We start from the raw sequence: 13295 nt of genomic DNA on the forward strand, positions 1-13295 counted from the left end.
TAGCCCGATTACTGAGGCATAGCCCTTCCAGAGTCTATATTGTAATCTCTGAGAAATCAACAAGGTCTCCCCATCATGGCTGGCTGAAACCTGAATGCCTTCCAGTTTGGGGTAAGCTCTAAGAAACCAACTCCCAGCTCCCAGGTGATTCTTTCTCCGAGCTTGGGGAGTTTCTTGCATACATGCATCTTATTATTTTGCAAAGACTCAGGGTACCCCTATCTAGATTTCTGGAGCTCTTTTTCTTTGTAGAGCCCTTCTTTCTAGAACATTGCCCACAAAGTCCAGGTACCTCAGACTTGACCCTTGAATTCTGGTTGCTGCCTCTTTAACTCAGCAAGACAGTTGTTCTCTGCTTGCTGTTCTCTTCTGTGCTGCATGGTCCAGACTATGCCCACAGGAAGAAAGGCAAGGTGACTGCAGGGTTCCCTTGTTTCCTTTTTTTTCTATCAGGGAACACAGTCATGTACTGCCTGTTGTTCTATGTCTAAAACAGTTGCTTCATGTATTTTGTCTAGTTTCCTAGTTTTTTAAAATAGAAGGTTAAATCTGGTTTCTGTTATTCCACCATGGCCAGAAGTGAAAGTCCTTTTTATGTTTTTAAAATGAATCCTGGAAAATAATTTGATAGTTTCTCAAAGAGTTAAGCTATAGAATCACCATATGATCCAGTAATTTCACTTCTAAGTATATATCCCAAAGAACTCAAAGCGGGAATTCAAACAGATATTTTACATGCACGGACAAGCAGAATTATTTACATTAGCCAAAAGGAGGAAATAATCCACATGTCCATTACCAGATGAATGGATAATCAAAGTGTACATGGTATATACATACAATGGAATATTGTTCAACCTTTAAAAAAGGAAGGAAGTGCTATAATATGAACTATAAAAACATTACGGTAAATGAAATAAGCCAGACACAAAAGGACAAATATTATATAATTCCACTTATATGAAGTACCCAGAATAGACAAATTCATTGAAACAGCAAGTGGAATAGAGGTTACCAGGTGCTGGGAGAAGGGAGAATGAAGAATCATTATTTAATGGATACAGAGTTTCTGCTTGAAATCACTTTTAAAAGTTATGGAAATGGATAGTGATGATGGTTGCATAACATTGTGAATGTACTTAATACTACTGAATTATATATTTAAAAAGGGTTCAACTGGTAAATTTTATGTTATCTATATTTTACCACAATGAAAAAAATCACCAAAAATAAAAAAGAATCTTTTATCTATAATGGAGGATTTCCCACAAATATTTCAAATATTCAAATAAAAATCTGACTTCAAAATTCATATAACAACACAAGTAAATGTAGTGCATGATTACAAACCAGATCATTTCAATATAAAGTATAATATTGGCTCAACTGCCAAATCTCAAGTGGAATCTGTGGATTAGATGATAATAATTTATTATTATGAATTTCCTGAGTTTGATGGTTGTATCGAGTTTCTGTAGGAGAATGTAATTGTTTGTAAGAAATACACACAAAAGTTCAGGGTGATGGGACATCAGGTCAGCAACTTATTCTCAGTGGTTCAGAGAAAAAAGACTGTAATGTATTTGAAACTTTTCTGGAATTTTTTGATGGTTTCAAATTTTAAAAATATAAAGTGAAGGTATTCAAAAGATTGTTTAATGTTATGATATTGATCTGGTAAGAGTAGAATTAGCCATAGTAAACTCACGGAAGATGGTATTTGAACCAAGACAAAAAAATTTAAAACTTACGCAGCGAAGGACAAAGCCCCTTCCCCACACTGAGACGCCCTGTACTGCTTTACAAGGGAGGGAAAGGGAAGATGACGAACAGAACCAAGGCAGAACAACAAGCGCATGGGCACACCTGCCAGCAAACATCTGGTCGTCAAGCAGCAAACAACTTTCAGGTATACTTACACGATGGTTTTTCCAATGTGCAAGAAGGATTTCTCGACAAATTCCCGGACACTATGGACTTCCCCAGTAGCTATGACAAAGTCCTCTGGCTCATCATTCTGCAACATCAGCCACATTGCCTAGGGACAAAACGAGGGAAATTCATGTCAAAGTTGTATTCAGCAGCCACTTTGGAAATACAATGTTGTCCACTGCACATAACTAGATATGGACGTGTAGCTAGAAAATAAGCGTGATTTTATTACAGTATTCTAACCACTGTCACAACGGTTCTCAAACTATCATGCACATCAGAATCACGTGGGGAACATGTTTGGTGCCACAGTTGCAGAGGCGTGAACTCAGAGGCCTGGGAAATGTGTCTTATGAATCTTTATCTTTAATGTCCCAGGTGATCCTCATGCAACAGATCCTTGGACCACAATTTGGAGGAATGTGATATCAAGCAAGATTTGTGGCTAATAACCTTTTTATGATATTATTTATAAAAAGAACAGTTTTAAAAAATTATCTAATTTTTCTTTATATCATAGATGGCAGGCAAGGAAAAATCACTTAAAGACAGATGTTTGTTCTCAAAAGTTAAGCAAATTTTGAACAGTAAATTTGAAAATTTACCAATCAAAAAGCAAAATAAACAAGATTAATAGAAAAAGGATCATGCGATGAAGAGTACTAGTATTGTTAAATGTTGTCTGAGAATGAAAACATTTACATCAGAGTTAAGAGTTTCATAAGGCAGCATTTCAAGGTCAGGTACTCAACTCCCACACTGTGATCTAAATCAGGGGTCCCCAAGCCCCAGGCTGGAGCCTGTTAGCAACTGGGCCACACTATCACCATCACCGCTTGAGCTCCCCCTCCCCCACACCCTCCCAGCCCACCTCCTCCTGCCCCTGAGGAAGAGTTGTCTTCCCTGAAACTTGAGAACAGGGCTGCTCAGCAGGAGGTGAGCTGTGGGCTAGCAAACGAAGCTTCAAAGCTTCATTTGTGTTTACAGCGCTTCCCATCGCTCACATCACCACTCGAGCTCTGCTGACCACCTCCAGTCTGGAAAACTGTCTTCTATGAAACCCGTCCCTGGTGCCAAAAAGGCTGGGGACCACTGATCTAAATGGCTGTATCATATAGGTATATATTCTCTACAAAAACCAGGAATCTGGTCGGGCAAAAATGCAGCTGCGTGTCCAAGACACAAACTGGTGGTGCCATCAGAGCCCGGCCCCGCTGGTTAGGAGAGCTGCTATCAACAGCTCACATGCCTGCCATTTCCTGTCATTCCACATTAATTTTGAAGATTTTTAACAGATAGGAGATATAGATTTAAAAAAATTAAGTGCAGCAGGTATCCAACAGGAGCACATCTCTTTAGGAAAAATCCAAGCCAAATAAAAAAAATCGATATTTTTTATCACTTCCACCCTCTTCTCAAAATAAAATAGGTAAAAAGGGTATACACTTCATTATAACACAGCCCCCAATGTTATGTGCATTGAACTGTTGTCCTAACATTTAAACAAAACTATTTCGGTTGGTGTCTGCCTAGCCACTATTGAATAAGTTGAAAATAGGTTGCTAAAATCAATGAGACAGCCTATTTTCTCTTAAAAAAATGCCACCAAAAAAGTTTAATCCTGCTTTATTCATTTGAATTTGTGGTGGATTTCTAAAAAAGAAAAATAAATCTTTCTTACTTGAGGTTACTTCTTATAGATATTTTTGGCCTGTTACAAGACTGTTTTAAATTACATTTTTTTCCGATAGAAGATGACATCTTGGGCATTTTACATGCCTTGAAGATGTGGCACGCTGCATGGGACAATGAAGATAGCTTCAAGTTTACTGATATATTGTAAAGTAACTGACAGATGAAATTTCTCCTTGGCTAGGAGAAAGTTTTGTTCATATTAATGAAATATCTATAGTTTCATTTTGCATTAAGAGATCATGGTTGATAAATTAAGTCTCAGCACTTTTTCAATGTTACACTACTGCTACCACTAATAAAGTTTGATCAGTTTTAAAAGGCACATAATACAAGCCATTCTCTTTCTTGGGATAGGCCACACAGGAGAAGGAGTCTACAGCACCTTGGTAGCTTCCTGAGCACTGTTAAATGCTGGGGGCCAAGAGGAGGAGCGGGGCCTGGAATGCAGCCCAGGCCCCACTGGCAAAGCCTGTGGCCAACACCACATGTCACGAAGCCCCTCAGAGGGGTGCTTTTTGGGAAGGGGCGCCAAGGCCTGAGCATGAGCGACGGCCCAGGGGGTCGGCTGCTCTGCAGGTGTGTGGCTGCATGTGCAGTTCCCGCGGCCTGGCGCGCCCGGTCCCCTCATCTGTCTGGGAATGCCTGGACTCCACACCAGGGTCCCAAGTCTAGCCATTGGAATGAATTCCTGCTGTCTCGCTGGGTTTCCCTGTGACCAGCAGCACACAGCATGGTGGCTTCCCTGGGACCCAGCCTGCCCTCCAGCCACCCTTCCCAACTAAGCCAACCCTCCCGCCCCACTTAGGGGGTGCACGCTGGTGCACGCGCGCGCACACACAGGCACGCGCGCACGCACACTCACACAGACTTGTTTTGGCTTTTACCAAAATATTTTCAGAGTTTTTAAGAAAAATTAAATTATGCTTCTGGCTAGAATTTCTATTTGAACATTCTTCTGCAGGGATTAGATGTAAGGGGGTAAATATACTTAAATGTGTTTGACTCAAATTCCCATTCTAAAAATAACATTCCAAATAGGTCTTTCAGGACCACTCAGCTTATTTTATTTCTTTAGAAACATTCTGCTGTGCTAGAATGGTCTCAAAATATAAAAATCCTATTTTTAGTCATGTGAAAGAAAGCAAGGATTTGCTAAAAAATGAAAGGAGAAAATATGACTGCTGGTTAACGTGGATCACTTCAAACACGGGGACAGGTGCCTGGTGCTTGCGCGACCCGGCAGGGATCGGGGGTCAGTAAGGAGCCTCTCTTTTCCAGAGAGCAACAGCCAAGAATCTGCTCTTTTCTTCTCCATCAGACTATCTGTGGCCTTTGACCTATCAATTTCTAGGCATTTCCTCTAAAGTTCATATTGTGCCAGACTCCAGTCTGGGAATGGGAAGGGAAAGGATATACAACTCCAGATTTATTTGTTATTACTGAATAGTTTACTGGTTTTAACAGAGGGAAAGGGCTTTGTTTAAATTTCCACCGAGCATAATTAATGGTTATTGACTGGTAAATGAAGAACAGGTGACACTCTGGATTAGAAGATAAATGATCCTGTGTTCTGGCGTGATAATGGGTTAGTGATTTGCCACAAAGCCCAGGCCGAGTGCACCCCACCGCAATGCCAGACCACGTCCAGGAGACAAAGGCCTCTGTGTGAGAAGGACACAGCCGTCGCCTCCTCACCCAGCTGCACCTCGGATCTGCCCCATTTATCCTCTGATGGATGGCACAACTGAGGCAAGAGCTGCCCCTTCTCACCTTCCTGCTCACAGGCTGGCCCACATGACCCATGACTCGGCCAGACCATGATCTGTGATCACATTGCCACCCAGCTCTGGCTTCTGAGAGAAGAGCAATTTTGAGGTTACATGTTTTAGACGTCAATATTCTCTCTTTGTCTTTGAAGGAAAGAAGGAGGAAAAAGACAGCGTCTTCCCGCATTCCTTCAGTGCCCTCTGAGGATGTGACTGGCTCATCCACTTCCTCAGATACTTATTTACTTTTAGTCCTGACCTGATTACCCCTGCACATGAAAAAACTCTCCTGTCTTTTAATCCAGCTCACAGGGAGGAAAGAAAATCAGTGAATGAATGTACTAGGGCTTCAGATTCCTCCTTTGATATAAAAATGTCCCTTAAAGGCCAATGAACAGTGGAGTTTTTAAATCATGTCTTGTATTCATTTTGCTTTTAAGGCACATGAAGTTTAAGGACAATGTGACTCCATACCATTGACATTTGACAGCCAACTAGAGATGGGTATAAATATTAAATTTGGACATGTGTGCTACTGTAACTATATAATTGACCTATCTGTTCTACAAATCCAATTTAGAGAAGTCAAAATAAAACTTTAATTAAAAAATTTTCAAATACAAATGCCCCTCTCTCACAGTGTCCCATTCGGCCATTCAAATGTTGAATGTGGAAATGCCACGGAGGCTCACGGTGAAGTTCCTATTTGCTTGACAAGTTTCCAGCTCTGGAGTCTGTTCACAGCTGGACCAGTGAAGGAGAACACCCAAAGTACATCACCACAGCCGACTGACTACACCTGATTCCATGCATGCCTTTCGTGGTGTGATGTGTGTTTGTCTTAAAAATCTGGATTCTACAATTGCTTCTACCTCACCATTAACCTCCAGCTCAGCATCCAAGCCACAAACACTTATTAACTGAGCTGGCATCCATGAATAACAAGAATTGTTAATCAAGGTTATGTTTAACTCTGTGTATTTGACTGCTGCTGCTTTTTCAGCCTTGTGCTTTTGTGTTTTAGATGCTACTGTCATAAAAATCTTAAAGCAGTATCTATATAAATTTTATCTTCCAGAGGGGAAAGACCAATTCTAATAAAAATCATGGGAATTTGTTTATTGGCCATTAGTCTATCTTCTTCTGAAAACCTTCTGTTCATGTCTTTTGCTCACTTTTTAATGGGGTTGTTTGATGTTTTCTTGCTGATTTGCTTGAATTCTTTCTAGATTCGGGTTATTAGCCCTTTATCAGATGTGTAGCATGAAAATACTTTCTCCCATTCTGTAGGCTGTCTATTCACTCTATTGATTGTTTCCTTGGCTGTGCAGAAAGCCTTTTAACTTAATCAAGTCCCATTTATTTATTTGTGTTGTTGTTGTGATTGTCTTTGGGGTCTTCTTCATGAATTCTTTGCCTAGGTGGATATCTATAAGAGTTTTTCCAATCTCTTCTTTTAGAGTTCTTATTGTTTCATGCTTTAGGTTTAAGTCTGTTATCCATCGTGAATTAATATTTGTGAGTGGTGAGAGGCACAGATCCTGTTTCAGTCTTCTACATGTGGCTATACAGTTTTCCCAGCACCATTTATTGAATAGGAATTCTTTTCCCCATGTATGTTTTTGTCTGCTTTGTCAAAGATTATATAGCAATATGAGAATGGTTTTTTATCTGGGTTCTCTGTTCTAATCCATCGGTCTATGTCTCTGTTCTTGTGCCAGTCCCATGCTATTTTAGTTACTATAGCCTTGCAGTATAGCTTCAAGTTTGGTAAAGTGATGCCTTCCGATTTGTTCTTTTTGCTTAAGGTTGCTTTGGCTATTTGGGGTCTTTCTGGTTCTGTATGAAGCACAGAATTGTTTTTTCTAGATCTACAAAAAAAATGACATTGGTATTTTTGCTCAATGTTTCTAATCATCAGGGAAATCTAAATGAAAACCACAATGAGATATCTCCTACCTGCAGTTAGAATGGCTTTTGTCAAAAAGTCCTAAAACAACAGTTGCTGGCATGGATGCGGAGAGAAAGGAGCAGCTATACACTGTTGATGGGACTGCAAGCTAGTTCAATCTCTGTGGAAAGTGGTATGGAGATACTTCAAAGAACTATCAATAAAAGTATCCCTACCATTTGATCCACCAATCCCACTACTGGGTATTTACCCAAAGAAAAAAAAGACATTTTATAAAAAAAGACACATGCACTCAAATGTTTATAGCAGCACAATTCAAAATCACAAAGATGTAGAAACAACCCAAATGTCCATCAATACATGAGTGGATTAATAAAATACGGTATACCATGGAGTATTAATCAGGCATAAAAAAGGTGAACAGGTGAACCAATACCTTTTGTAACAACCTGGATAGAACTGGATACCATCTTCCTAAACAAATTCTCACAAGAATGGAAAAACAAACACTGCATGAACTCACTATTAAATTGGAACTAAATGATCAATACTCAAGTGTACATATGGTAGTAAAATTCAACAGAAATCAAGCAGGTGGGAGGGGAGCAGAGAGGATGAGTAAATTCATACCTAACAAGTACAATGCACACTATCTGGGTGTAGACACACTTATAAAATTATATTAACAAAATCAAATGGCATAAAACCAAAGTCTAGCTTTATGGCCCTCTTAATCTATTAATTTTCTTCATTGGCAAAAATGCTGTGGCATGTGGATTCCTTAGTTTAAGGATATTTCAGACATTTTAATGATATAAAGTTACTGAACAGGAAAAAATTAGATAAGAAAAACACCAAAAAATAGAACATAATATAGAAAGCTATATAGCTCTTGCTTCTTTTTTTGTTGCTAATATGTCCTTCTGCATTGACACCATATGTACTGAAAGAGCCTATGCCAAAATCTGCCTTGTAATTATCTTGTTATTTTTGCTAGGTACTCTCAGATATAAGCTCCAAGGCTGGGATTAACTTTTCTCTTTTATGGAACAATACAAAACCTAAAAGTTCCTAGTCTTGTATTACTCTGAGTCAATTTTTCTGAGATATCATCTGTTCTTTCAATAGCAGATTCTAATTATGAATTTATTTCTTAAATTTATCTTTGAATATATCTTATCTCTTTGTTCCATTTCTGTTTCAGGCTCACCAATTATGTATATGTTGTACCTCTTTTTGTTCTATCTTCTCTTATTTAATCTTTTTTGTTTATTTTTTCCCATACGATTTTATGTGATTTCCTCCAGCCTGTTTGCCTGATTGTTTTAGTAACATTCACTTTAAATTTTGTTGCTAATGTGGCTTCAATTTCTGTAATGATTTTCTTTTTCTCTTCCATACTTTTCTTTATGACTACCAGCTTGCTTTTTATCTCTTTCAGTTATTTTATTTAAGCCAGGGGGACAGTAAATTTTTTTCTTATAGGGCCAGATAGTAAATATTTAGGCTTGTGAACCATATGGTCTCTACTCAGCTCTGTAACTACTCAGCTCTGCTGTCAATAGCACAAAACAGCCATGGATGACATGCAGTCAAATGGATATGACTGTGCTCCAATAAAACAGTTATGGAGCCCACGGACTGTAATTTGTCCACCTTTGCTTTAAGTAAACCTAACCAAAAAATGCTGCCTGTAATTTCTTTGAATCTGTGGAGAACAATTATCTGAGCTCTAGCTACTTATTCTATTTGAATGATACCCTCCATGATATGTACTGTTCATCTGCTTCACTTATTCTCCTTTTCTTCTCCTGGCAATCCTCGCCCTACTCCCATCCAGGCATAGATTCTGCGACAGTGCCTTTCTAATAGTACTACACTTGAACCAGGCTGGCTGTTTGCTCAAGAATCTCAAGAGGAGGAGCAGGAATGTACACTGAGGGAAGCCTACAGCTTCAATTCAGACTGCTCTAAACCCTCTCAACAAATTCATGACGTGCTTTGCCCCAGGACATAGCTGTCATAACCTCTCAGCATTCGCTGGGTAGTGTGGCTCACAGAAGAGTCCATTAATCACAGGGCACTTTCATGCTATCTGGCGATATTTGCTTTCCCTCCAGATCACAATCTGCAGTGTCCCTCAGCTAAGAGGCTGTGCCAGTGACAATAAAATAGGCATCTCCTTCAGCAACACCTTCCTGCCATTCTGCAGTGCAGAAGTAGATGTCTCCACTTCGATGTGGCATTATTTTGTGGGCCTGTTAGGACTGAAATATTTTGAGCAAAATCCACAGCTTGTAGGAATAGTTCCTAGCATCCAGTCTCATTTTTCTCCAAATTTCATGGTATCTCTCTTAAATTCCTAACATCGTGTAATTCAAGTTATGGTCAATTTCATTGTTACAATGAAGCTGAAGTTTTCTTTTTGCTTTATTTTATTCTTTTTCTTGTTTTCAGGGAAGGAGTATTGAATGAAAATGCCCTTATTTGCTCATTTAAAAAATGATATATCTCTATATATTCCTTTTAAAAGTATGATATCTCAGAAGATAAGGACTAAGCCTATATAACTTGCTGGACATAGAACTCAGCATAATATATACTGAATGAGTGTATAAAGAATTATCTTAGACTGGACATAGTAGTTCATGCCTGTAATCCTAGCATTTTGGGAGGCCAAGATGGGAGGATTGTTTGAGGCCAGGAGTTGGTGACCAGCCTGGGCCACATAGTGAGACCTCATCTCAAATAAAATAAAATAAAATAAAATAATTAGCCAGGTGTGGTGTCATGTATCTGTAGTCCCAGCTACTCAGGAGGATGAGGCAGGGAGGTCACTTGAGCCCAGGAGTTCAAGGTTACAGTGAGCTATTATTGGGCCACTGCACCCAGCCTGGGTGACAGAGCAAGGCACAGTCTCTAAAAAAAAAAGAATTATCTAAAACAATTATATGTACCCCCAAATTATTTGACCATACAAATTATATATATATATCAAAGAACCTTAATGAAAAATGCACATACAAATAAAGGTTGTTTCATTTACCTATCAATGCTTAATAAACCATCCTAAAACTTAGTGGCTACAACCTTTTAATTGCTTGTGATTCTGCATGTCAGGAACGAATGAAGGCTCAGCAGACATGGATTCTCTCTGTGTCTGGTGGTGTTGGCCATGAGGGCTGAGCCGGCCTCCCTCAGAGGTCTGCTGCTGAATGCCGGATGCACCTCAGGTCTCTTCCATGCGGCCACTCTCGCCACATGCCCTCTTGCCATTCCTTAGTCTAGCCCAAGCTTCTTCATGGGGGGTGTTTCCAAGAAGGCAAAACAGAAGCTACAAAGCTTCATAAGGCCTTGGCCTGGAAGCTACTCAGTGTCATTTCTTCCACATGCTATCGGTTACAGCATTAGCCCAATTTCAAACTAAGGGGAAAGAGACTCTGCCCTTTCTGGGAGAAGGGAGGGGCACGGTCACACTGAAAAGGGCATGCCGCATGGGGGAGGCTACTGCTGCCACCTCCAGAAACAATCTACCACAAAGCACTATCTTGTGACGACTATAGCATCAGTGGATTATTTCCACATAGCGATGAAACTACTATATTTGTCTTTAATATAAGCATTATTGCTTCCTCTTGCAGTTTCTATGCAAAGCTCCATCTGTCATTAACACTGTGCCATGACAGGTTTACATAAGGGCAAAAAAAATTCACTGGCTGACACCTGGGATACAGAAGCTCACTTTTGAGTCACTATAATTTAACAAATGCTCTAACTGGCCCTAACATCGCCCTCTGTCACAACATACTTCCCAGAAGTGGTTGTTTCCTGGAGCGTGCCCAGCCGCCCACCTCCACCAGGTGTTTCCAATTACCTGCTCCCACTCAAATGCCCAGGTAAGCCATTCTAGAATTAGTTCCTGGCCTGGTAGGAACAATGTAAATGCTCTTGGTAGGCTTGAGGAAGTTTCTTTATACTCATGACCACCACCTGATGGTCCATCTCCGGCTCTTGGTTCCTGGCCATGCTGCCTAAACCTATTCGTGGGAGACCAGTTTTGGCCTTTGCATGACTTTATTCTTCAAGCCTGTCATCCTGACCACCTGATTCTGCCTCTTGGTCTGACTCTGACCTTGAGAATCCAGCTTCTAGGCTGGTTGTGGGCTCTTCTGAATAGCAGGTCCTAGCCTTGCCATAGGCCTCTCGGTTCTAATGCTGACAATCATTGCCACCAGTAAATAAAACCTACATACACATCATATTACATGCATTAAGGCAGATATAAACAGGACCTTACAGGACTGGTCTGAAACAGCACCATACAAATACAATGCAAGCCATATACACTTGACCCTGTATATCCAGTATGTTATCATTTCAATATAAAACATTATTCAGATATTTCACATTCCTTTTCTATGTACTAAGTCTTTGAAGTCTGGTGTGTATTTTGTCTTTACAGCGCATCTCAATTCAGAAGAGTCATACTTTGAGTGCTCAGTAGCCACCTGAGGCTGCGGCTGCCACACTGGGCCACGCAGGGCTAAAGACCAGGCTTGTGTTCAAGGGGGAGATTACATCTCTCCAGTGACACACCACCCCAGTCCTGTGTGCCCGGCCTGCAGAGAGGCTCTCTGGTGCTTCCTGGAGGAGGCCGCCTCGCCTTCTGTGCGGCACGGCTGGAGGGGCACCGCCTCTCCTCCGTGCTCTGTGGCTGTCCCCACCACCGGCTTCGTCCATAGTGCCTTCACCAGTGATGCCGGTGTGCAGAGAGAGCTTGATCAGCAGGACAGCTAGCTCCTAACTCATGGGCATCTGTCATCGGGATGCCCGTCTCATTCTTCCACGGGCCTCCCCTCAGTTGGAATACTGGGCAGCAAACACCTACGAAGTACTTAAGGATTTGGTGAAATGTAGCGCTGAAGAGAGGAGGCAGGCATTTTCAAATTTTAGCATGCGTCAGAATCATCTGGAAGGTTAGAACACAGATTGCCAGCACCTTTTGGCCCCAGAGCTTCTGATTCCATAGGCTTAGGTGGAGCCAGAGAGTGTGCCTTTGTCACAAGGTCCAGGGTGAAGCTGGGCTGCCGGTCTGGGAACCATACTGAGAACCCCTCAGTGGCCAGAGCTCAGGCTTGGAATCAGACAGTGTGTGAACCCCAGCCGCACTGTCTACTAGGTAGCTTCTGGTGGGTTACTCACTGTTCTATTGCCTCATTAAAATGGGAATAATAATAATACCTACCTCGTGGGGCTGTTTTTAAGATTAAATTAGTTAACATATGTAAAGTGCCTGCAACACAGGAAGTGCTGAGGAACTATAATTTATCATCAGGATGATGACGGCAATGGTGATTATATATCTTGAGAGAGTTATTGGTGCCTGGGAGAATGTAGTTCATTTCCATGACCAAACCTCGCACCATTAATAGCATGGGGAAGGAAGACTGATAGGGTGGGGTGAATTAAATCCTGATCTGTTAGTCAGAGCAACAGAATTTTATAGCTGGAAGGGGCCTCAGCAATGCTCTCATTCAATTAAACTCATTTTAAAGATGAAGCAACTGAAACCAGAGAAATTAAGCGGCTTGCCTAGAGTCACACACCTACTAAGAGCCAGAGCTAGGGTGGAACCCAGACTCCCTTTCTTGTGGTCTTCCTGTTGCACCATGGCAACCCGCATCTTCCTGGTGGCTGTGTCTAGGAATGCATTTTCCCGCAGAGACTCTGCTGTACAGGGTAGTTAGGAATAGCCACACAGACTTCTTAAGCTGGCCCGGGGACCCGCCCAGGCAGTCAGGAAATATTTAGGGTGTGCCTGCTAGGTGCCAGGCACAGTGCTAGAGTCTGGGCATATACTATGTAGGGACAGACAAGGAAGACACTGTGCCTAGCCCAAGGACTTCCAACGTTAACATAGGAAAAAGGGTTTTAAAAGTTCAACATCTGATTTAAGAAAGAACTTCTGGGACAGAGGCGCCTGGTAGTAT

The 13295-nt window shown here is 41.1% G+C and overlaps 1 protein-coding gene across 3 annotated transcripts in view; it reads right to left on the reverse strand.

Moving 5' to 3' along the window:
* The window catches only part of GMDS (GDP-mannose 4,6-dehydratase), a 638941-nt gene that overhangs the window by 116542 nt on the left and 509104 nt on the right, over positions 1 to 13295 (reverse strand). For all 3 annotated transcript variants that reach the window (XM_012768474.2, XM_012768473.3, XM_012768472.3), the window contains exon 8: positions 1920 to 2038. In XM_012768474.2, coding sequence (XP_012623928.1) covers positions 1920 to 2038 — 119 coding nt within the window. The remainder of the gene's footprint in view (positions 1 to 1919; positions 2039 to 13295) is intronic.

This window comes from Microcebus murinus, chromosome 15, assembly GCF_040939455.1.
Source record: "Microcebus murinus isolate Inina chromosome 15, M.murinus_Inina_mat1.0, whole genome shotgun sequence".
NCBI lineage: Eukaryota > Metazoa > Chordata > Mammalia > Primates > Cheirogaleidae > Microcebus > Microcebus murinus.